The 26,358-nt window shown below is 44.6% G+C and overlaps 1 protein-coding gene across 1 annotated transcript in view; it reads left to right on the forward strand.

The window, feature by feature from the left end:
• Positions 1-574: 574 nt before the first annotated feature.
• The window catches only part of LOC136872504 (uncharacterized), a 122,715-nt gene continuing 96,931 nt past the window's right edge, over positions 575-26,358 (forward strand). Inside the window, exon 1 of the mRNA XM_068227365.1 lies at positions 575-681. Coding sequence (XP_068083466.1) covers positions 594-681 — 88 coding nt within the window. The 5' untranslated portion in view covers positions 575-593. The remainder of the gene's footprint in view (positions 682-26,358) is intronic.

Below are 26,358 nucleotides of genomic sequence, written 5' to 3' on the forward strand. Positions count from 1 at the left end.
GAGAACAAAAGTTGGCTAAGAGAGGTCAGATACCGAAGATAAAAGCGAGGATCCTGAGACAAGTAAGTGGAAACAATGTCAAACTCAGCTAGGGGAACCCACGCGCTCAATTTCAAAGCCCATTTTTCCTCATTAATTCGCTTCTTACGACAGGCAGGGGATACCGTGGATATATTCTATCGACCCCTCTTAATGGGATCGATTTTACTTAGAATCCGAACGACAGGGACCTGGCGTTCTATTTCAGAATCGCATATGATCCTGTATTTGGGCAACGTCTATTTTGGTGAAAATTTCGTGACATTGTTATTGCGCTATCAGATCCCGAATGTGTATTAACGAAGGTTACCCGGGGAGGATTATAACCAGAAGTGGAAGCAATTTCAAAATCCAAACCGCAGTCCTGGTACGCCAAGCATCTCCAATTACTTGTGAGTCTCATGCAATGGCATGTACTGGTGTCGTTGATGTCGAACCCACGAGTCAAGTAACACAATGTACAGTGCTCGCCCATCATGACGTGCTGGAAACGTATCAGGTGGCGTAAAAGATAACGTTTAGTACGAGTGATAACAGCTTCAGAAGAGCTGAATATGCGCATAGTGATGATGGGTGTATCAACGAGCAACTTGTATTTAATCGTTCTTCTGCTTTATCATATCGCCATCGATACATGCCACGGTGAGTAAAATAATTTTGTATTTGTACTGTTTAAGGTATACATACTAATTATATTTAAATTTAATCACAAATTGTGTATTAAATTTAAAGGGGCCCATAGACGTGCAATATTATTGCGCAATATCGGGGTTTGTGCAATATAACTGATAGTGTGTATTTAATATTGAAAGTTTGTTCAATATATTGTACGATATCAAAAAAAGTTTAAAATATATTGCGCAAATCGCAAAATACTGTGTCGTGTGTTGGCAATATTGTGCAATATCCCGTCCTCTTGCCAGTAGGTATCAAAAAGTGGGGGAGAACGTGTCGTGATGGCAGACAAACAGGAGATGAAAATGTTTATTTTGGAGTTTATCGAAGTGTACCATGGCCTTCAGGCTCTATGGAAGGTTAAGGGCAAAGAGTACAGTAATCGCGTTAAAGAAAAAGGTGAGCAGAACGAGGTGCTTATTGAGAAATATCGCCAAAAATTGCCGAACGCCGACAAGCAAGAAGTTATTTAAAAACATAGTTCTCTGCGTACAAACTTCCGGAAGGAAGTGAAGCGGCTTCGTGATGCAGAAAAGAGTGTTCACCATACAAAATACCGGCATGGATTGACTATATATTGCCACGCATAATGTACGTCTATGACAGGTTTGCACAGTATATTGCACAACCATCAATATTATCTCCACACGATTCTATTTATTGCACAAACCCGATTGTTGTGCAATAATATTGTACGTCTGTGGGCAGCTATCAATATATTGTACAATCCACTTTGCGCAATAATATTGCACGTCTATGGGCCCCTTAAGACTCAAAACCTGTGTAAATAGAATACAGTGGCGTCGCGATATTACGAATGCTGTATCAAAAAAGTGCAACTGCTAAAAAAAATTGGCAATATTATATTTTTTAAAAACTTCCAAATACCCTCTAAAGTACTAATTTTACATAAACGCGTAGAGTCCTAAATTCAAATCAGTGGTGAATGTTGATGGATGATGAATTAGGGTATGCCATGTAACTTCTGTAAAGCATTTAAATCTAAATTCTAATTTCCATTGAATGTCATATCTTGGGAAACAAAATTTTATTCTCAATCTCAGATGATGATGATGATGATGATGATGATGATGTGTTTGTTGTTCATGACGATTATGATGATGCTTGTTGTTTAAAGAGGCCTAACATCTAGGTCATCGGCCCTTAAAGGTACGAAATGAGACGAAATGTAATGACAATTTAAAAGTCAAAAATCATCCACTGAATATAATTCAAAACGTGATGGCGAAGAATAAATGAATGAATATGAATTTAATTAAAACAACGAGTGGATACGACCCGCAATGTCCCACATTCCCAGAAACTAGCGTAAAACAATAGTATTACTGACCAAGGGACTGCTTCTAAAGCACAATCCTGAATCGATGATGCTTGTTGTCTAAAGGGGTCCAAAATCCAGGTCATCCCATAATGGTATTTATCGCTAATAGAATAAAACTACGGTATATGTTGTGTTGCGGAACTAATCGAAAGTACCGTAGACTCGCGATATTCCATACACTATGGTACTACTTACAGGTAACGTAATACGCACATGTAACGCAGACCTATGGTGTTTCTCACATTGCGGCGCCACATACAGGCAACGCAAAACTATGATGTTCTACACATAAGTGTACTAACCAAAGGGAATTGTACTACCTCGTGGTGTTCCTCACATAGTGGGTACTAATCATAGACAACACAGACCCAGAGTGCCGCTCGTATAATGGTACTAATCACAGGCACCGCCCAGACCCGTGGTGTTTCTCACATAGTGGTACCAGTTACAGACAACCGAATCCCCTGTGTTCCGCACGTAGCGGTACTAATCATGGGTACTGTAAACCTCATCCTGATTCACACTCTGTTGCTACTGAACAGAAACCTATTGTTTACGTAACATATTGGTACTACTCGCAAGTAAAGGTGACCCGTGGTGTTCCCTGCGTGATGGTACTAATTACAAGTAGTCTTGTGGTTCTAATACGATCATCACTTGGTCGCCCCTTTCCGTCGCCTCTTATGAATGGAAAGGGATATCGTGGATGTATTTTTCGTCTGAGTCCCCCACCCACAGGGGGATGTGTTTGGTCCGCAAGAGACACATTATTTCGCTCAATTCAGCCGGCAAGCCTACTAGGGCACCCCTGGGACGCGCCACGCGGGAGTACCATCTATCTATCTATCTCTCTCTCTGCTACGCCAGCGTAGTAGATTCGTGGGTTAAGTTTTTTAAAGGGTCCTCACCGCTAGTTAATCGGCCCCTAATGGTAAAAGGTCCAACGAAATGAAAATGAAAATTTCAAAACGTATCCACTGACCAGACTCTAAAACTAATGATGAAAAAAATAATAATGTATCGAAAACAATCAGTGGATCCAATTCACAATGCCTTAATCAATGGGATGATGCATATTTTCTAAAGGGGTCTGATGATTATGATGATGATGTTTGTTGTTTTAAGGGGCCTAACATCTAGGTCCGCGGCCCCTGATGGTACGAAATGAGACGAAACACAATGACATAATAAAAATTCAAAATCCTCCACTGACCAGAATTCAAAGCGTGAGGACGAAAAATGAACGGATGGATATGAAGTTAAAACAATCAGTGGAGTCGACCCGCAATGCCTCAGTCTCAGAAACTGACGGAAAACAATACTAATACTGACCAAGGGACTGCTTCTATAGCTCGACTGAATCGATGATCATTGCAAGGTAAAGGGGTCCAAAATATAGGCCATCGGCCTCTCATAATGGTACTTATCGCTTGGAAAATAGAACCATGATATTTGACATGGTGCGGTATTAATCAAAAGTATCGTAGACTCGCGGTATTCCACACATTGTGGTACTACTCACAGGTAATGAAATTCGCGCATGTAATACAGACCTATGGTGTTTCACACATAGCGGCGCCATTTACAGGCAATGCAAATCCATGGTTTTCATCACATAAGTGTACTAACCACAGGGACTCGTACTATACCGTGGTGTTCCTCATATTGTGGGTACTAATCACAGGCAAGCCAGCACCCTGGTGTCGCTCATGTAGTGCTACTAAACACAGGTACCGTAAAAGCCTGACCGACCGGGCGAGTTGGCCATGCGCATAGAGGCGCGCGGCTGTGAGCTTGCATCCGGGAGATAGTACGTTCGAGTCCCACTATCGGCAGCTCTGAAGATGGTTTTCCGTGGTTTCCCATTTTCACACCAGGCAAATGCTGGGGCTGTACCTTAATTAAGGCCACGGCCGCTTCCTTCCAACTCCTAGGCCTTTCCTATCCCTTCGTCGCCATAAGACCTATCTGTGTCGGTGCGACGTAAAGCCCCTAACAAAAAAAAAAAGCCTGACCGCACGGTGCTTCTGATTGCTACTAATCACAAACCTATTTGGTACCTAACATAGTGGTACTACGCGCAAGTAATAGCGACCCAGTGTGTTCCCCGCGTGGTGGTACTAATCACAAGTAGTTTCATAGTTCTAATACAATCATCCCTTGGTTTTCCATTTTAGTCGCCTCTTACGACAGGCAGGGGATACCGTGGGTGTATTCTTCCTCTGCGCCCCCACCCACAGGGGGTTGTGTGTTTGGTCCGCGAGAGGTATTTTATTTCCCTCAAGTCCGCCGGCAAGAACTCCCCTATCCGCAACCTGGGACGCGCCACGTGGGAGTATCACCTCTCCCGCTGATATGCCAGCGTAGTAGGTTCGTGGCTAAAAGGGGTCTAATATCCAGGTCACAGGCCCCTTATAATGCAACAAATAACTGGCAAAGCAGAAGCATAGTGTTCCTCCTATAGTGGTACTAATCACAGGTAGGTACACTGATGGTATGCCTCGAATGGTGGTACTACTCATAGGTACTGTAGACCCGTGGTATATCAAACACAATGGTACCACTCGCAAGTAACACAAACCCATGGTGTTTCGCACATAAGGGTGCAACTTACAAGCAACGCATGCCCATGGTGTTCCATACATAGTGGGACTAATGACGGGCGCCGGTATTCCCGTGTTGTTCCTCATTTAGTGGAACTAATCACAGGCCACGTATACTCGTGGTGTTGCTCACAGTAACCGACACATTCCAGTGCAGCGTTACGGCACACGGACATTAGTCCGTGCAGCCGAATGCTCGTGCCGCCGCCTTGGTCGAATACAGGCTCAAGGACCAACCACATGTAACACCCGGACCCATGGTGTTCCTCACATGAGTGTACTACTCCTAGGTAACTTAGATCCATGGTATTCCTCGGCCCTGGGTCGCCCCTTTTAGTCGCCTCTTACAACAGGCAGGGGATACCGTGGGTTTATTTTTCGTCTGCGTCCCCGACCCACAGGAGGTTATGTGTTTGGTCCGCGAGAGCTATTTTATTTCGCACAAGTCCGCCGGAAAGCCGGTTAGGATCCTCTTACCCGCCACCTGGAACGCGCCACGTGGGGATATCACCCTTCCGCCCCCCCCCCCCCCACCCTTCTAAGCCAGCGAAATAGGTTCGTGGTACTCTGCATTTTCTGTTTTCTCAACAATTAAAGAATTGTGAGTTTGCCGCGCGGTACGAGTCACGCAGCTGCCAGCATGCATTGCTTCGAATCCTGCTGATGATGACGATAATGATTGTTTAAGGGTGGCTAACAGCTAGATCATCCGCCCCTAATGGTACAAGGTGCAACGAAATGAAATTTCAGACTTCAAAATTATCCACTGATAGAATCTAAAACGAATGATGACGAACAAATGATAGTGAAACAATAACTATCAGTGGATCCAATTCAAACGACTTCATTACGGAATGATACTCATTATCTAAAGGGGTCCAAAATCCAGGTCACCGGCCCCTATTAATGCTACTAGTCACTGGTAAAGTGGTACTAATCACAGGCAACGTAAGCCCGTGGTGTTCCGCATATAGTGCTAATAATCACAGATACTGTAAACCCACAGAGAACCACTGCTGCTACTGATCACAAACTTATTCTGTGGGCGCGGTGGTGATTTTTGTAAGGCGAAGTACAACTAGGCAACCATCCTCTATATATAACACAAATGAGATAGAAAAAAATGGAAGGGATCCGACATACCTAACATAGTGGTACTACTCGCAAGTACAGGCAACCCCATGGTGTCCGCCGCGTGATGGTACTAATCAAAAGTAGTTTCATGGTTCTAAAACAATCATCCCTTGGTCGCCCCTTTTAGTCGCCTCTCACGACAGGCAGGGGTTACCGTGGGTGTATTCTTCGTCTACATCCCCCACCCACACGGGGTAGACAGAGAAAAAGGAAGAAATAAGAAGGGATCCGTCACTTCGAAAAATGAAGCAAAGGACGAAGAAAGGCAAGGGTCACGAAGGGCGTGAAAATGAAAGACTCCCTAGGTCTCGAATGCTTTATTACCGTCCGGGTCGGGAAAGAACAAGAGTTGACCAAGGGACGTAGGACAGGATAGATGAAAGTGAGGGGCCTGGCACAAGTAAGTGGAAGCAATGCCAGATCTACGCTAAGGGCCCCGTGGTCGCAAAACCACGCTCCCAAGTTGAGAGCCCCTTGGGCCCCTTTTAGTCGCCTCTTACGACAGGAAATGCCGTGTGTGTATTCTCCACCTGCGTCCCCCACCCGCAGGGGAAGAAATACACTAATACAAGAGCATTATTACACACGAGAAACAATGCCACTATCCCTCATAAAACGGATGACGAGGTGAGGTTACTGCTCGTCATCTCGCACGATGAGGGACCTGGTACTCGTGAGTTTTAGACTACGCCGCAGATGGAACAGGTCGACGCACTCCGTAAGGATTTGTACCACGGTAAGGTGATGGCCGCATATACACACCGGAGGGGGTTCTCCTTTAAGTAAATAGGAGTGCATTACTATACCGTGGCCGATCCGAAGACGACATAACAACACTTCTTCCCTCCGAGCAGCACGATGGGAAGACTTCCATACCTTCGTTGTACCTTTTATCGCTATCAGCTAATTTGGAAGTGGAATGCCCTGCCACTCCATCTCCCAATGGCAGATAACCAAATGTCTCAGCTGACAGCTGACACTTGCTGGAACCTTGTATGGCAACGGCGGCAATGTACCTGCCTCCTTGGCAGCCTTATCTCTAACTCGTTTCCCACTAGATCCATGTGGCTTGGGAGCCGAATAACGTGATTCTGGTGTCGGCATCCGTACACCCGGCCATCAGGTCTTAGATCCACTGCGCCAGAGGGTACCGAGGAACACAAGCATCAGTAGACTGATGATGATGATGATGATGATGATGATGCTTGTTGTTTAAAGGGGACTAACATCGAGGTCATCGGGCCCTAATGGTACGAAATGAAATAACAAAAATTCAGATTAATCCACTGATCAAAATGAAATAAAAGATGTCATGAAGAATGAATGGATGGACATGAACCCTACAAAAAGCAAAAACAAACAAACAAACAAGAACAGTCGATCAGACACAAAAAAAAAAGACCGTGAATAAGAGTATTACTCACCAAGGGACCACTTATAAAGCACAATGATGCTCGATGTCAATAGGGGTGCAAAATCCACGACTAAGGCCCCACAGAATGGTACATGTCGCGAGTAAAGTAGAACCATGGTATTTGTCATTTTGGGGTATTAATCAAAAGTAGCGAAGACTCACGGTGTTCCACCCAAGATGGTACTACTCACAAGTATTGTACTTCGTATAGGTAACGCAGACCTATGGTGTTTCGTACACAATGGCGCCACTTACAGCCAACGCAAACCGATAAGTTTCCTCACCTAGGGTACTAGTCACGGGTGCCGGTCGCAACGGCCCCGTGGTGTTCCTCACATAGTGAGTACTAATCACAGGCAACGCAGACCCACGGTGTCGCTCATATAGCGGTACAACTCACAGGCTACGCCCAGACCCGCGGTGTTGCCCACATGGGTAAAACGCACGGGTACTGAAATCCACCAGGCCAGGCTTTATACTGCAATTAATCACAAACCTCTTTCGTACCAAGTTAGTGATACTACTCGCAAGTACATGCAACCCATGGTGTTCCCCGCATGATGGTACGAATCAAGAGTAGTTTCATGGTTCTAATTCAATCATCCCTTGGTCGCCCCTTGTAGTCGCCTCTTATGACAGGCAGGGGATACCGCGGGTGTATTCCACATGTGCGTACCCCACCCGCAGGGGGTAGTGTGTTTGGTGCGCGAGAGGTATTTTATTTCCCTTAGTCCGCCGGCAAGCCAGTTAGGACCCCCTATCCGCCACCTGAGACGCGCCACGTGGGAGTATCACCTCTACTCCTGCAACGCCTGCGCAGCAGATTCGTGGATCAGTAGACTGTAGCGACCTCAAGGAGTCAGTACGCACCAGAAAATGTCGGCGCTCATCGGACAGCGTGTACCGCAAAGCTTCACAGATAGCATAGCGCTGTGCTGTGTGCACACTTCAGGTTTCTGGGAGAGCAAAAAGAAACCTATCATTGTCGACAACGAACGCACAGCCCACCTTCGTTTCTGCCCTCGAACCATCCGTGTAAACAACGACTGAACCTGGATACCGGCTAAAAACGGATAGGAAGAGCCTCCGATAAATCGAACGGTCCGTGTTTTCCTTCGGGCCAGTGTGCACTCAGGTCGTCCTGTTATCCACGGGCCCACTTGGTTGTCTGACTAGGCAGGGAACCGAACGTACATCAAATAATCTGTGACTGCTATTGAAGCGTATTCCAACCGGCCGCGTTGCTCGAGGACAAGCAGCGTACAGACGATGGTTTCTATTATTGAGTACGCAAGGATAGCTCGGGTGAAGTGGCATCTGTCGCAAATATGCAGCGTATGACAGAGGCATTGCTGGCGCCTCAGGTGTAAAGGCGGCGCACCACATTCAGCGAGTAAGCTACCGATGGGGCTTGTTCGAAAAGCTCCCGTCGCCAAACTAACCCCGCTGTGGTGGATACTGTTCAGCTTCCCAAGCACGCTTGGCCTTGCTGAGCCATATGCTGCACTGCCGTAGTCTAACCAGGATAAAATGTGTGCCCGATAGAATCGAAGGAGCACCGTGCGAACCGCACCCTAATTAGTGCTGCTAAGAAACTTCAAGAGATTAAGCCTCTTGGTGCATTGCACTTTTAGCTGCCGCACGTGTGGCTCCCACGATAATTACTATCGAAAAGGAGCCCAAGAAATCGGTAAGTGTCAACAATTGGAAGAACGACATTTCCTAAATAAAGCTCCGGATGAGGGTGAAGAGTACGTTGACGACAAAAGTGGACAAAAGAGGTCTTTGCGGCAGGAAACCGAAAGCCATGTTCTAAGGTCCACTGCTCCACCCTCCTAATAGCTTGAAGTAATTGTCGCTCTGCGACTGCCATATTACGCGAGCTATAGTGCAGAGCAAAATCATTCACATATAGCAACGGTATAACTACTGGACCAGCAGCAGCAACAATACCGTTTATGGCTGTTCCGAGGTATCTGTGGAACGGCAGAGGTGAAAGAAGGTGCGGGGGTGAACAGGTCTCAAAATACGAAATTAAAGTTAAGATAAAATTTAACAAGGTTATATTTTCTTTTCAAGATTAAGAAATAACAAATAGAACAGGTACTCAGTAGCCGAAACACAATTCGAAAATGTACAATTACAGTGATTACAGGATTCGGGCTCCGAGAACCAGACACACAATTCTTGAGCTATAAGCCCAACCTTACGATATACAGAATTCAACAAAGGGGCAGAAGACCCCAATCATGCCTAGGAGCACTTTACACGGTAAAGCCTCCTCGCGGCGCGCAGAAACAAAATTTAAGAAAGAGCTACCTGCTCTTAAGTTCGGGCCTATCAAAGGCCACACCAGACTCCACTTTCAAGTTGTCCTCGAAGGACATGAAAACAGGGGTAAAAAAAAAAAATACCCAACCTACTGAAGCCTATTAAGTAAGGAAACAGGTCAATTATACGGCCTCTAAAATACCAATTTGAGAGGAGGCGTTCTTGCACTCCTAATACATTTTGCTTAAAACCTACTTGGCACTAGGCTGTTAATGCAAGGGCTAATCCCATACTAAAGAGGTGACTTATATGAGAAGACAATTTACATTACGCTAGACTGGAAGAAACGGTTAAGAAAATAAGTTCACCTCAAAGCAATATGAGTGGGAGCTCGAGAGGGTTAAGCACTCTCTATCCCAATTTATAGTTTAAACAGATAGAATTGATACCGAGTCTCTTTACATTTTAAGGGAAAGTTACATGGTAAAAGGCTTCGGACCTGCCCCGAGTGTTAAACTGCTGAGCTAGCAAGAAAAGAAGTTATTAAACGGCCATTACCTTTTGGATGAACTGCTGCCCGAAGAAAGAGGCGCTTCCCGCCCCCTGCTACATACTTTACACACTGAAAGATGTTACTGAAGTGGCGCGGAGACCCGAAAATCAGCAGTTTATATACTCTCGCGGGAAGTTCGAGGCGTTTCAGGAATGAGAACACCCTCCCACAAGAATTTTATTGGCTAGGGTTAAGCAACATCTCCAAGTTGAAGAAGATACACCTGATTGGTCATAAATTAATTAAAGAAATTCGGGATTGGCTAAATTCAAACCGGGCGGAAGGAAGGGGTTAATATTGTCAACATAAACAATAACTGAAAGAAATTTAACAAAGAACAAAATTATAAACACAAAATTTCTTCAAAAACATAGTTCTTTCACTTCGCACTAGGGTGCATAATTGTATTTCTTCAGAAGTGCCATCTGGAAGAGAATGTCCACACTTCTTACTACAGGCAAAACAAAAATACATCGAAAACGACCCACTTCAGAACCTTCAAAATTTACAAGTAGTGACATCTTCTGAGAAACTAGAAAATCAACACAGTAGATAAAGTTCAGACTTCCTCCAGTAGAGGAGTTTCAACTGGCGCAAAGTTTGAATTAGCGGCATGGAGGTGTACCACCCGGTACAATGGCAATCGCGAACAGAGTGACACTAAGGACCGATCCCTGTGGTACTCCATTTTCTTGAACATGGTATTGCGAATATGTCCTCCCTACTCGGACACGGAATAGACGGAGTGACAAGAAATTCGCAATTCGCAATAAACGCCGGCAAGTTACCTCGGTATCTCCATTGAGCAGGACTGAAAGGATACCATATCGCCATGTGGTGTCTTAGGCCTTTCCTAAGTCAAAGAAAACAGCTACCAAGTGCTGTTTGCGGAGAAACGCATCCTGGATAGAACTCTCCAAGGCGTACCAAGTGGTCAGTGGTGGATCGAAATCCACATTGGTACTCGGACAGGAGTCCTTGTTTCTCCAGACACCACACGAGTCGGCGATTTACCATCCTCTCAAACAGCTTACACAGGCAGTTTGTAAGACAAATCGGTCTGTAACTTCCTGCATACTTAGGATCTTTGTCAGGCTTGAGGACAGGAATGACTATGCCCTCTCGCCACTGAGACGGAAAAGCACCCTCTGTCCAGATTCGGTTGAACACACGAAGGAGATATAGTAGACTATCATCACTAAGGTGTTTCAACATCTGGTTATGGATGTTGTCCGGTCCAGGAGACGTGTCCTTGCAAAGCGCTAAGGCGCTGCGGAGTTCCCACTCCGTAAAGGGCACGTTGTAGTCCTCTGAAGCTTGGGTGGCAAAACTAAGGTGATGACGTTCCGCCTCCCGCTTCAGAGCAAGGAAATCAGGATCGTAATTCCCGGAGCCAGATACTTTGGCCAATCAGCATTTTTAAGTATCCATCGAGGAGGAGCCCCGACGGATTTATGTTTCAACAAAGTAAGGATGATGGGAAAATGGTCACTGTCACAGAGATCATCGTGTGCATTCCACCGAAACAGCAGAACCAACGTACGGCTGCAGAGACTTATGTCTATGCGAGAATATGTGCCGTAACGTACACTAAAGTGAGCTGGTTCCCCTGTGTTCAAAATACATAAATCCAGATCTGTTAGTAGTGCTTCCAGCTCTCTTCCTCGGGGGCAAGGCGTCTCAGAGCCCCATATGGCGTGAAGGGCGTTAAAATCTCCCAATAAGATGAAGGGTGGTGGAAGCTGAGCTATAAGATCAGAGACATCATTTATGTTCAGATGCTGGCCTGGTGGAAGATAAACATTACACACTGTTGTTATGACAGGCAGCGGATCGCTAACAGCGACAGCCTCAAGTGGGGTTCTTAATGGAACCTCTTCGCTGTAGGTGTCAGAACGTACAAAATTGCCAACACCACCGGAAGCCCTGTGAGCATAGTACCGTTCTGTCGAGTATAATCTGAAATTTCTCAAGACCGTGTGATGATCAGGTCTGAAGTTGGTCTCCTGAATACAGACTATACTCGCTGCGTACTCACTAATGAGCTGACGTAACTCAGCAAGATGCCTGTCATAACCCTTACAATTCTACTGTCATAGTGCCATAGTGTGAACTATAAAAGGAGTGTTAGGTTATAAGCGACAAAATGCTCGTAAGCCTAAACACTATCTACTTCTATACCCGTAGATGTAGAGGACAGCGCGACATCCATCCCGTCATCAAAAGATGCCAGGGGTGCCGCCCAGAAAATTCAACGCTTTTCGGGGGCGAGTAGGTCCCCTACGAGGAAAGCGCGCAAGTTTGGGAGCAGGAGTGCCTCCTGGCGCAGACTCATACCCACCACATGGGGTGCATGACTTCTCCTTCGCGGGGGATGTCCGAGAGCGCTCAGGACGGGCGCTCCCCTTCCCCTCCTTTTTTCAGGTTTAGACGGACTGGGAGATGGTTTTCCAGCCCTGGTCGACGATGCTGCCCTCGCCGGCTGGGGCACGACTATCGTCGACCTCCTTAGGGGTGGTCCCCCCGCCCCTTAGAGCTTTGACTATTTGCGACGTTGCTGGGAGCAGCAACAGTGGCCTTGGGCGCAGCGGTCTGGACAGGTATCGAGGTCGTAAATGACGAACCTGGAAGACTCTGAGCTATCAAGCTATATTTGAGTGTACGGGCAGGTGTATTTGTAGAATTAAACTTACGGCGCGCTTCCTGATAGGAAAGACCATCCAGGGTCTTGATCTCCTGGATCTTCTTCTCACTCAGGTATGTCGGACAATTCCGATCCCGAGGAGAATGGAAACCGGAGCAGTTAGTGCACTTGTATGGAGTTGTGCACTCCTCCGCGCCGTGAGCTACTCGTCCACATGTACCACATACAGCCTGATTCGAACAGCGAGATACCATATGTCCGAATCGCTTGAATTGATAGCATCGCATAGGAGGCGGGATGTACGGCCTCACATCGCAACGATAAGTTGTTACCTTGACCTGACACTGACAAATTGAAAGAGACAATGAAGGCACCAGTGGCAACGTCTTCACCGTAGACCTTGCGCGTAATGCGCCGGAAGTGTGTCACGCCACGGTTCTTCATGTCTTCCATCAACTCGTCGTCAGTGTTCAAAATAAGGTCGCGGTGAAAGATGACTCCGCGAACCAGGTTCAAGGACTTATGCTCCTCCACTTTGACGGGGATTTCGACAAAGTGCTCGCACTTAAGCAACTGATCAGCTTGCAGTGCTGTACGAGTCTTTAGAAGCAAACTACCGTTGCGCATTTTCTTAGGTTCCTCCAGTTCGCCATAGACGCCTTCGATGTGTCTACTAAAAAGGATCGACTTCACCAGCTTAAAATCGTGCCCATCGCTTCTGCTAGCGACCAGAAACCTAGGGAAGCTGGATCCCATGTTCCCAGGGAGTTGAACCTTTCAGGGAAGCAAAAGTTAAAGACTTAGGTGGGGGACCACCTTGAGAGAGCCGACTTCGTTTGGAAGCCATGCCCGATAGCATCCTCCCCGAATGCCACCCACTCCGATCAGGGGTCTCTGTAGCCGAAACAAGCAGCCAAGGCAATACCCACCTGGTCATGGCAGGTACTGCCCGGGGTCCGATGTTGAACGATGCCTAATACGGGATGACTGAGGCAATGAGCACTAAGACTCCCTTCCTCCAGTCACCCGCAATAGCATGTACCCCATAGCGTGTACAGAGCACAAAATATAGAGAAAAAAATAAAAATAATTAATAATATGTCCTTCTGGCATTCGGCTGTGCGGGTACCTGTGTTGTCAGGCGGATACTACTGCCAAGGTACATGGCGCTCCCACCACGCAATGGTCCTGGGTGGACAGTTGCGGGCTTTTGGGCGTAATCGCACACGTAAGAGGCCTATCTCCGGGCAGCACGCACATCAAAATTTTGAATGGTCTAGACCTGACCCTCGGAAAAATAATAATAAAATAAAGAGGGACCATGGCCACATGACCCTTTTAGTCGCCTTCTACGACAGGCAGGGATTACCTGTGAATGTACTCGACCCTTCCCATCCACAGGAGGTCCAACACATTTTACTAAACCGCAATCCATGTCTGCGCCTAGGTCGCCCCTTTTAGTCGACTCATACGACAGGCAGGGGGAACCGCGGGTGTATTCTACATGTGCGTCCCCCACCCGCAGGGGGTAGTGTGTTTGGTCCGCGAGAGGTATTTTATTTCCCTCAAGTCCGCCGGCAAGCCGGTTAGGACCCCCCTATCCGCCACCTGGGACGCGCCACGTTGGAGTATCACCTCTCCCCCTGCTACGCCTTCGTAGCAGGTTCGTGGACTAAATATAGAAAAAAAAGGAAAAAAAATAATTAATAAGAATATGTCCTTCTGGCATTCGGCTGTGCGGGGACCTGCGTTGTCAGGCGGATACTACTGCCCGGGTACATGACACTCCCACCCGCCGCGTCCTGGGTGGTTGCTGGCACGGGCTTTCGAGCGTAGGCGCACACATAGGAGCTCCATCGCCGAGCAGCACGCACATCAAAATTTCGAATGGTCTACATCTGACCCTAGGAAAAATAATAAAAAATAAAGAGGGGACCATGGCCACATGTCCCTTTAAGTCGCCTTCTACGACAGGCAGGGATTACCTGTGAATGTACTCGACCCCTCCCGTCCACAGGAGGCCCAACACTTTATACCAAACCGCAATCCATGTCCGCGCCTAGGTCGCCCCTTTTAGTCGACTCATACGACAGGCAGGGGGGCACCGTGGGTGTATTCTACATGTGCGTCCCCCACCCGCAGGGGGTAGTGTGTTTGGTCCGCGAGAGGTATTTTATTTCCCTCAAGTCCGCCGGCAAGCCGGTTAGGACCCCTCTATCCGCCACCTGGGACGCGCCATGTGGGAGTATCACCTCTCCCCGTGCTACGCCTTCGTAGCAGGTTCGTGGCAGGCAGAGAGTGCCTATGGATGTATTCAATCCCTCCCATCCACAGGAGGTCCAACACATTTTACCAAACCGCAATCCATGTCCGCGCTTAGGTCGCCCCTTTTTGTCGCCTCATACGACAGGCAGGGGATACCGCGGGTGTATTCTACATGTGTGTCCCCCACCCGCAAGGGGTGTGTGTTTGGTGCGCGAGAGGTATTTTATTTCCCTCAAGTCGCCGGCAAGGCGGTTAGGACCCCCGTATCCGCCACCTGGGACGCGACACGTGGGAGTATCACCTCTCCCCCTGCTACGCTAGCGTAGTAGGTTCGTGGATTATCAACTTATAATTTTGTGTGTACACATCAAATTTTCGCCTCATAATTCGCTTTTTACTCCGATTAGGTATACAGAATTCGAAAGTGGCTTCCGTTCGATTATTATCTGTTTTTTTAATCTTTGTTGGTCTATTTGTATATGTACTTGTTTTTATATATATATTTGATGGTATGATTTGGTTTGTTTATCACATCACAAAAAACTGTAGCAACAGAGGTGATGTAAACTGTACCGGGCGGTACACCTCCACGTCGCTAATTCAAACCTTGCGCCAGTTGAAACTCCCCTACTGGAGTAAGTCTGAACTTTATCTAAGGTGTTAATTTTCAAGTTTCTAAGAAGATGTCACTACTTGGAAATTTTGGAGTTTCTGAACTGGGTCGTTTTCGATGCATTTTTGTTTTGCCTGTAGTAAGAAGTGTGAACTTTCTCTTCTAGAGGACACTACTGAAGAACTACAATGGTGCACCCTAGTGCGAAGTGAAAGAACTGTTTTTTGGAGAAATTTTTATTTCAAAAGTTTGTTCCTTGTTAAATTTCTTTCTGTTATTGTTTAAGTTGGCTGTATAACCCTTTCTGTCCCATGGTTTTGAATTTAGCCAATCCCGAATTTCTTTAATTAATTTATGACCAATCAGGTGTATCTTCTCCAACTTGAATATCTTGTTTAACCCTAGCCAATAAAGTTTTTGTGGGCGGGTGTTCTCATTCCTGAAACGCCTCGAACTTTCCGCGAGAGTATATAAACTGCTGATTTTCGGGTCTCCGGGCCACTTCAGTAACATCTTTCTGTGTGTAAAGTAAGCAGCAGGGGACGGGAAGCGCCTCTTTCTTCGGGCAGCAGTTCATCCATAAGGTAATGGCCGTTTAATAACTTCTTTTCTTGCTAGCTCAGCAGTTTAACTCTCGGGGCGGGTCCGAAGCTTTTCCACCATGTAACTTTTCCCTAAAATGTAAAGACTCTTAGTATCTATTCTCTTTGAAGCTACATATTGGGATAGAGAGTGCTTAACCCGCTCGAGCTCCCACTCATATTGTTTTGAGGTGAACTTATTTTTCACAACATATTCTTCCTTAACGTAATGTAAATTGTTTCTTTCTAAAGTCACCTCTTTAGTATGGGATTAGCCCTTGCATTAGCGGCCTAGAGCCAGATTAGGTTTTAAACAAAATGTATTAGGAGTGCAGATCGCCTCCTCTCAAATTGGTATTTTAGAGGCCATGCAATTAACCTTTTCTCTCTTAATAGGCCTCAGTAGGTTGGGTATTTTACCCCTGTGTTTATGTCCTTAGAGGACAGCTTGAAGGTGGAATTTGGTGTGGCCTTTGACAGGCTTAAATTTTGAGAGCGAGTTGCTCTTTCTTGAAAATTTTGTTTTCTGGGCGCCTCAAGGAGGCTTTACTGTGTAATTTGGAGCAAGTGCTCCTGGGCATGAATGGGGTTTTCTGCCCCTCTGTTGAAACTTGTTTTGGGGTAAAACTGGGCTAATTGCTCAAGAATTGTGAGTTCGGGCCTCGAAGCCCAAATCCTGTAAATACTGTAATTGTACTTTTGTTGCCTTGCTACTCTGTACCTACCATGCTTGTTATTTCTTTCTTTTGCAAAGAAAATATAACCTTGTTAATTTTTTTTTGCTAGGGGCTTTACGTCGCACCGACACAGAGAGGTCTTTTGGCGACGATGGGATAGGAAAGGCCTAGGAGTTGGAAGGAAGCGGCCGTGGCCTTAATTAAGGTACAGCCCCAGCATTTGCCTGGTGTGAAAATGGGAAACCACAGAAAACCATTTTCAGGGCTGCCGATAGTGGGATTCGAACCTACTATCTCCCGGATGCAAGCTCACAGCCGCGCGCCTCTACGCGCACGGCCAACTCGCCCGGTAAACCTTGTTAAATTTTATCTTAACTTTAATTTCGTATTTTGAGGCCCGTTCACCCCCGCACCTTCTTTCACCTCTGCTGTTCCACAGATACCTCGGAACATAAACAAAATGTCCTTTCATTTTTCATGTACTTTTTTACCGCAAGAGATATATTCGAGATTATATTTTTCGCAAACTTGCAAATATCTCCGCAAATATGCGAGTCGCTGACATGGAAATATTTACTCGTCATGGTACTGAATCAATCAGCGATGGTGATGATGGTTGCTGTGACTCCTTTATATAGAGAAAATTTCATGGTCATCAGCCCCTGTTTATAAGAAATATACCATCAGAGAATGTTGCTGTGCTCATGCAGGCCATTCAACATTAATCGAACTCAGAGTACTCCTCTGAAAAGTGAACAAGATTATCTGCAGATCTCAAGGGGGACGAATAGCTTAGGTGATATTACTCTTCAAGTTTTAGAAGTTCCCCAGCTGTCTCAAGTTTGACTCTTACTTTACTATGATGGTAGATATGTTAAGGAATGTTTATATAAGGATTTGACACTCCTTGCTTGGACAAAGCACTCATAAGATATGAGTGTTCGATTGTACTGGAAGCTTTAGTAAGGTCGACAAAGACTACATATATTTTCTTACAGCTCCTCAAGTGTACCTTAAGGGGACAAAATATTAGAACTTGGTAATAATTGAAGCAGAAAAGCGAAGAGTTCCGACCGTCAACGAGTGAGGATGTTGAATAATCGAAAGGAAGGGCCATGAAATACTCCCTAGACCTTGAAAACTTAAGATCACCGCAGTCGGGGACAAGAAAAGTAGACCAAGGCACGCAATAGAAAGACAGAAGCCTGGGTCAAGCAAGTCGATGATGTGCCACGATTAAAATCAGACCTGATAACGTTACTCCTTGAGGAAATACACGTTGACAAACAATATTCTCAAGCAACTGATAACGAAAAACGTCCTAAGGAGTGAACTAAAAAATCATACAACGCATCTGTGAGGACAGCGCCCTACTTAAGATGAAATCTAATGGTGAAGATGACAGGTGAAGGCCGTAACCTTGGAGGAGCCAGATTGATTCATACGTGACAGCTCGCCAGGGGATTACTTACACAGTACACCGCCAACAACCATGCAGTCCTTCTCAAATGTTCCACCTATAAAGCGAATGTTCCACATTTTTGAACAACTCAATCCATCAACATCAATTATGCTCAACATACGGACCGACTCCTTAAGATTTGTATCGAAGTTGCACACACATTTGATTTTTAAAGGACAAGACGTCATACGTCGTTTTTATGTATAAAGCGGAGGTATTTTTCACTGTGTGTATGTACCAATATGCATGTGACTTTTTATAAGGTCTGTCATTCGTGTGTCGACTGATTATGTCCCGCTAGGGATGAAACATGTATCGATTTTAATGTAGTCTATGTATATAAATAAGAGTTTTGTCAGTACTTTGCTCAGAATTTAAAAAAGGATGGCAGTTCTCTATCAGTCGTGTCCACAGTAACAAGGAAACGCACTTTTTAATTTTCCGTAATGTCTGTCTGTCTGTCTGTCTGTCTGTCTGTCTGTCTGTCTGTCTGTCTGTCTGTCTGTACAGGCATCACGAGAAAACGGCTGAAGAGAATTTAATAAAAATCGGTATACAAAGTCGCAGAATAAGCCGCTACAAACTACGCTATAAATAATTGTATTCACGCTGTGTTAATAGTAGTTGAGTGGAAGGCCGAAATTTTAATTCTCAATATTTACGTTATTAGTGGTCGTATCTTAACGAAAATCGGTATGCAAAGTTAGGGAATATGTCGCTATAATCTAGGGGATAAATAATTTTATTCACATTGAGTGAAATGGTAGTTCGGGGGAAGACCTAAAATTTAATTCTCAAATATTTATGTTATTAGTGGTCGTTTCGGTAAATACTACATAACTAAAGTTATAGAGTAGTAAATTAGTGAAATGGTGGTTCAGGGGAAGACCTAAAATTTAATTCTCAAATATTTATGTTATTAGTGGTCGTTTCGGTAAATACTACATAACTAAAGTTATATAGTAGTAAATTACCGGAAGGTACACCTCAACTCCGCACATTTAAAAGAAGCGCCTTAAGGAACGCTATCTCTCATACAAATCTTGAAACAGCTAGTGCATGAAGTTGGGACATTAATCGGAAGATATCACTCATAAAAACCAGAGTATTGTGTTATTTTAAAGTTTCCTAAACTGACTGGATTTATTTATTTTGTTTAGTTTTGGTGTACAGCAAGAAGTTCGAGCTTTCCTCCATAGATGTCCTTACAAAAACTGTGTACACGGTGGAAGAACTAGTGATTTAAAGAAGTTTTGTGTTCTTATGTTTTCTCAACTAAATTAACTTTCATTTATTTTGATATTTCAAGGTTTGTAACACTTCCTTCTCGTCCCGCCAGCTTTTATTCTGGCCAATGGAAAATTTTCTTTAATTATTTTTCAGCCAATAATAGGCTTTTTGTAACTTTTAAACTATTCAATAATGAGAGGGTGTGTCCGGATTTAGTCCAGAGCCTTCTCGAATCATCCCCTCGGGTATATAATCTGCGGCTTTTTCAAGCTACCTTGCCTTACTGATCGTCGAATTACTGAGTGTGTGTGTTAAGTCAGGAGGCGGGGTGCCTCATCCTTCGGCAGGCAGTGCATCAGCCCAGGTAATGGCCACCAGTTTTCTATCTTTGTAGCTGTCTCCGCAAACTTATCCGAGGGGAAGGATCTAACCTTCAACTATGTAACTATGTGATTTCTAAAATGTAAATTGCGTCTTGCTAATGTAAAACTTCATAGAGTCTTTAACTGTAAATCGGGGATAGAGATTGCGTTACCCTCTCGAGTTTCCATTCAGTTTATCTTGAGGTGACTATGATTTTATAACTGTTTCTTTTCCTGTAATGCATTAAATTAACCTTTCATTCTAGTCAACTCAGTAGCTTAGGATTAGCCTCTGTATCATCGGGCCGCGACCCCAATTAGGCTTTTATACTTGGTTTTCTAGGAGCGCAAGTGTACGCCTCCATACATGTTGTGTTTGGGCCAGTAATTTAACCTGTTCTTCTTTCTATGACGGCCCAATAGTTTTGATAATATATACCCCTATGTGAAGGTATTGTAAATTGTAGATTGTGCCTAGAGAGGCGCAATAGATTTTAAGGTTTTCTGTAATGTTGCCTTGAGTAGGCTGTAAGAAACTGGGAGCACAGCCTCCTTGGTTGAAGTTGGAGAGCATGTAAGCTCTTTTCCGAGATTGCTAATATTACTGTAATATTGAGTGTTGTCTTTGGAAGGCCGTAAATTGGTAACGGTTGGAACAAAGTGCTCTGGAATCTGGTGTGGAAGTAAATGCTATATTGGCGACATTGTAAATTTGTAAATTTGTAAATTAGGGGCTTGAAGCCCATTAAATTCCCCATTCTGGGGTTTTCTATTTTTATATCAAAATTGTCATTGTACCTGAAACACTTTTGTTAAGTCTGATTTTCTGAAAAGAAATATAACCTTTATTTCAAAGTTTTAGATTAATTTTTGATATAGTCGTTAGGCACATTCAAGGCCACAGCTGCTTTCACCTCTCTCTGTGATCCACAAAACCCCGGTAACAATTTATTTCTTATACATTGTTACCGTATCGACTATGATCACAGAGATACTCATGAATTTGGATGTTTGTTACTAAGTCCATATCAGCGCCGAGTCACGAGAACATGGGTAAACAGAATTTAATGAAAATCTGTATGTAAAGCCGGAGAATAAGGAACTACAGTCTGCGCTATAAATAATTGTATAACACGCTCTAATATCAGAGTTGAAAGAAAATCAAATGTGAAGGCCTACAATATAGAAAGTTCATAAAATTTATCAACAGTGACATTATATTGACCATTGTTTGTTGTAATGTGCTTTGTGTTTTATGTTGCCACTCATCTCCTGTACAGCTAACTGTGGAGTGAGAATGATGTGCAAAGATATAACTCTGCGAGTGGATATTATTAAAAGGATAATAAAGTATTGGCTGAGAATGAAGCTGCGAGAAGGGGGTGAAGTTTTACAGATAACATATCAACACCAAATGAAACATCAGAACCAAGGTTACTGGGTGGATGGGGTACGGAACATTTTGGAAACGATAGGAATGGGATATTACTGGAAAAGAGACTGTATAGAGAAGGTGAGAATATGTAAAAAAAAAAATAGTTTTAAGAATTGGATATTGAAAAACAAGACATTAATGTACAATGTAGAAGCAAAAGGTCATTAGAAGAATTATGTAATGTAAGTGGGAGAATGGGGATAAATGAAGACATTATAACAAAAAAGGGAATGAGGGGTATAATATGGTGATTAATGGGGATACATAAAAATAAAGCATACAGACGAAACAGAGATGAAAATAAATGTTTACTATGTTCTGAAGAATTGGGATGGGCACACCTTATAAAAGATTGTTCAATGATCAAGAAAATACGAGGAAAATTTATAGATGAGGAGGATGTAAAGAAAATTGAGAACGAAAATCAGTTGTATACAATCGTAAAGTTATTGAACAAAGAATGGGTGCACCCGGGTAGAATCGCAAAATTATTTAACATTTTTAGGGGAATGTAGAGCAGGAAACTAAGGGAAGGAAAGGATGTGATACATGTCAGCCAGGAATCGAATTGTACCTACGGTAACCTAGACAATATAACTCCGTTAAAGTCTAGAGCTCACACCAGGCAAATGCTGGGGCTGTATTTTAATTAAGGCCACGGCCGCTTCCTTTCCACTCCTAGCCCTTCCCTGTCCCATCGTCGCCATAAGACCTATCTGTGTCGGTGCGACGTAAAGCAACTAGCAAAAAAAAGGTCTAGAGCCATTAGGTACATAGGCTTAAGGTATAGTATGGAACTACCTTGTTGCAGTAGTTCAATTAGTTTGTTGTATTGCCGAATAATAATTTTCGCTGTATCCCTTTTCTTAATAACCTGCAAAGGCAATATTGAGCTTTTTTGAGGTCTTGTTTATATCTGAAAAGATATCACTATGCATAGATGTTTCGGTCTTTCTTTCAAAATGCCACATATTAACGTAACGCCAACATTCAGGTTGCATTATTCTTTCTCTCTTTCACTCATCCCTGATAGATAGGATTACTGCTGCGTAACGAGTTTTTTTTAATTTGCTTTACGTTGTACTGACACAGCTAGGTCTTATGGCAACGATGGGATAGGAAAGGGATAACAGTGTGAAGGAAGCATTTGTCTGGTGTGAAAATGGGAAACTATGGAATACCATCTTCAGGGCTGCCTGCAGTGGGGTTCCAATCCACTATCTCCCGGATGCAAGCTCACAGCTGCGCGCCCATAACCACACGACCAACTCGCCCGGTAGTACCGAGTGTAACAGCCTGCCTGAATATTGGCGGGAAGTAGCTGGGAGTTAGATAACTTTCTTTCTTCTTTAGCATGCCATTCCTCTGGTTCATAAATTTTCTGATACTAATGGTACGTAACACACTGGTTCATCATAGCATTCGAGCTATTCAATCCCTACTCTGAGGCACTGATTGGAATGAGCAGAATGGCAGAGGAGTGTTCACGGCCATCTGCGGCCTGGTCATTCCAGCACTGGGATTTTGGACTGTTAGATCGGTACCGTAGTACTGTTCGTTAAAAGTGAGAAAATGTGCGGTTTTCATTTTATCGAGTATTTTATATGAAACATTGCTTTTAAATGTTACCTTCCTAATGACGTCTTTGTAATGACCTACGTTAACCAATTAGGACTGCTGCTGCTGCTGCTTGTTGTTTAAAGGGGCCTAACATCGAGGTCATCGGCCCCTAATGGTACGAAATGAAACGACAAAGTAAAAGTTCAAAATCATCCACTGACCAAAATAAAAAATGTCATGAAGAATGAAAGAATGAATGAATGAACATGAATTTAAAACAATCAGTGGTTCAGACTCAAAAAACTATCATAGTTAATAGTATTACTGACCAAGGGACCTCTTCCAAAGCACAATCCTGAATCGAGGATGCTTGGTGTCTAAATGGGTCAAAATACAGGTCAAAGGCCCCTCAGAATGATACTTATCGCTAGTAATGTAGAACCATGGTATCTGTACTGTTGCGGTACTAATCAAAAGTAGCAGAGACTTGCGGTATTCCACACATTATTGTACTACTCAGAGGTTATGAAATTCGACGTATAATACAGACCTAGGTTTTCCCACTTTGCGGCGCCATTTACAGGCAACGCAAACCTATGGTGTTCAGCACATAAGAGTACTAACCACAGGGACCTCTCCCTATCCCGTGGTGTTCCTCATATAGTGGGTACTAATCATAGGCAAGGCAGAACCACGGTAGCTATCATCCCATGGTCCTGCTCATATGGTGGTACTAATCACAGGTACTGCAAAAGCCGACCGCGCGGTGCTCCTGTGTGCTACTAATCATAAACCTATTTCGTACCTAATATAGTGGTACTACGCACAAGTAAAAGCGACCCTTGGTGTTCTCCGCGTGGTAGTACTAATCACAGGTAGTTTCATGGTTCGAATGCAATCATCCCTTGGTCGCCCCTTTTAGTCGCCTCTCACGACAGGCAGGGGATACCGTGGGTGTATTATTCGTCTGCCTCCCCCACCCACAGGGGGTGTGTGTTTGGTCCGCGAGAGGTATTTTATTTCCCTCAAGTCCGCCGGCAAGCCGGTTAGGACCCCCCTATCCGCCACCTGGGACGCGCCACGTGGGAGTATCACCTCTCCCCCTGCTACGCCTGCGTAGCAGGTTCGTGGAACCAATTAGGAAAACCACAAAGACAGACTTTCTGACAATCCCGTAGCGAAGCACGGATACATCAGCTAGTCTATTAATAAAGACTCAAATTGTATTGAAAAGGTCGAATTAGTGATAAGAATTGCTAAGGTGCCTGTCAACCTCGTAAATAACTGCAATGATACACCGTGAAGAGAAGCGTCGCAGAATGATGACACCGTCAATTTCATTTCAATGAGATTTGCTTTCATACCGCTAGGACGAACTGTACTTTACAAGAATATATCAAACAATAGGAAATCTCCTGAGATAAGAATCTGTACTACGCTTAACAATTGTTTCTTCGTAACTTATCGCGGAGTGTCATGATAAGATACGCGGTCTGCTTATCGGCACTCGTGAATAAAGCCTACCTTATCAGCATCTTTAATCTGCCATCGTATAACAGTCAGAGCCAACAGCAGTGAGATATGGTTAGAGGATCGATATCCCTTCACTGAACTGCTTTTGTTAATATACAGTCCACGTCAAAAGATTAATAACTAGCAATTGCACGAGGGTTAGGGCGTAAGTCATGGTAACTATTATATTTTTTCGCACTAATGCCGGACCTGCCAGATGAACAGAAATGAATGGATTTTTATGAATTTAAAATAATTAGCGTACCAGCTCACAATATTGAAAGTTAAAAATAACTCCAAACCAGACTAAAGTTCTAAATAACAATAATAATAACAAAGAAACGATGAACAACGATTATGAACTTAAAGCAATCAGTGGATTCGACCCGCAATGCCCCATCTTCCTAGAAACCATCTTAAGACAATAGTATATACTGACCAAGGGGCTGCCTTCAAAGCACAATCCTGACTCGATGAAGCTTGTCGTTTAAAGAGGTCCATAATCCAGATCAACGGCGCCTCATAATGGTACAAATCACTGGCAAAACCATATTCATCAAAACCATTGTGTTCTTCCTATAGTGGTATAATCACATGTAACGTAGACTCATGGTGTTTCTCACAGGGTGGTACTGATCACAGACAATATAGACTCATGGTATGTCACACACAATGGCACCATTCACAGCTATCACAAACCCATGGTGTTCCTCACATAGCGGGACTAATCACGGGCGCCGATATTCCTGTGGCGTTCCTGTATAGTGGAACTAATCACAGGACACGCATACGAAGTACTCGAGGTGTCGCTCACATAGTGGTACTAATCATAGGCAATGTAGACCCACGGTGTATCGCACATTATGGTAACGCCCACAAGCAACACAAACCCATGGTGTTTCTCACATAATGGTACTACACATAGGCAACGCAGACCAATAGTTTTACTCACATAGTGGTACTAAGCACCGACGCCAGACAAACCCGTGGTGTTTCTCACACATTAGTACAAATCACAGGCAACGTAGACCCTCGGTGTTTCTTATACATAAAGTGCTCCTACTAATGGGTAAGGCAGACCCATACTAAACACAGTAGAACCGACCACTGGAATACACACGATGACACCCGTTACAAGCAAAGCCCAGACCCGTAGTATTCCTCACATAATTGTACTGCTACTATGTAACGTAGACCCATGGTTTTCCTCGCAAGATGGTAGTAGTCGCAAGTAACGTCGACCCATGGTGTTCTGCACGAACTGGTATTAATCTCGAGTAGTCTCATTGTTCTAATGCCATCATCCTCTTACGACAGGCAGGGGATACTGCGGGTGTATTCTACATCTGCGTCCCCCACCCGCGGGGGGTTCTGAACCCATCAAGGAATCAAAAGTTAAAGACTTCGGTTCGGGACCACCTTGGGCAGGTCGAAGACATTGCGGAGCCATGCCGGAAATCATCTTCCCGAATGCCACCCACTCCGATCAGGGGCCTGTCTAGCCGAATCAAGCAGCCAAGGCAATCCTGCAGTTCACATGTCGATGCGCAATTGGCTGCGTTCTTCATCGACTCACGAGCCGAGTGATCCACCGTTCTGGGTTGTTTTCTTTCATTTTTCGATCGTTCTCTCCGCAGTGAGTGGAGGATAAACAATCATTTTCATGGGTTCTCGTCACAGAGCTAAGAAGAGTTTCGAGCATGGGAGTGGTTTTCATTTAAAACCTGCCCGACGGGCCGAAGCCGCGACGAGTGCCCTCGTGTTATCCCCTCTCCACTGATGGAGGGAGGTAGGTACCCAATGCCGAATGCCTGCAACGAAGTTGACGCGGCCACGTGCACCGTGACACTCCCGCTGTCGGCGAAGGACGGAGCCGCCACTTACAGAGTACGTACGGGACTCGGCTGAGCTCGCAACAGCGGGCTCGGCAGGAGTCTCGCTCCTCGAGGGAGCCTCGCCGAAGGAGAGGACCATGCGGGGCCGTCC

Source organism: Anabrus simplex, chromosome 4 (genome assembly GCF_040414725.1).
Source record: "Anabrus simplex isolate iqAnaSimp1 chromosome 4, ASM4041472v1, whole genome shotgun sequence".
In the NCBI taxonomy this organism is placed as follows: domain Eukaryota; kingdom Metazoa; phylum Arthropoda; class Insecta; order Orthoptera; family Tettigoniidae; genus Anabrus; species Anabrus simplex.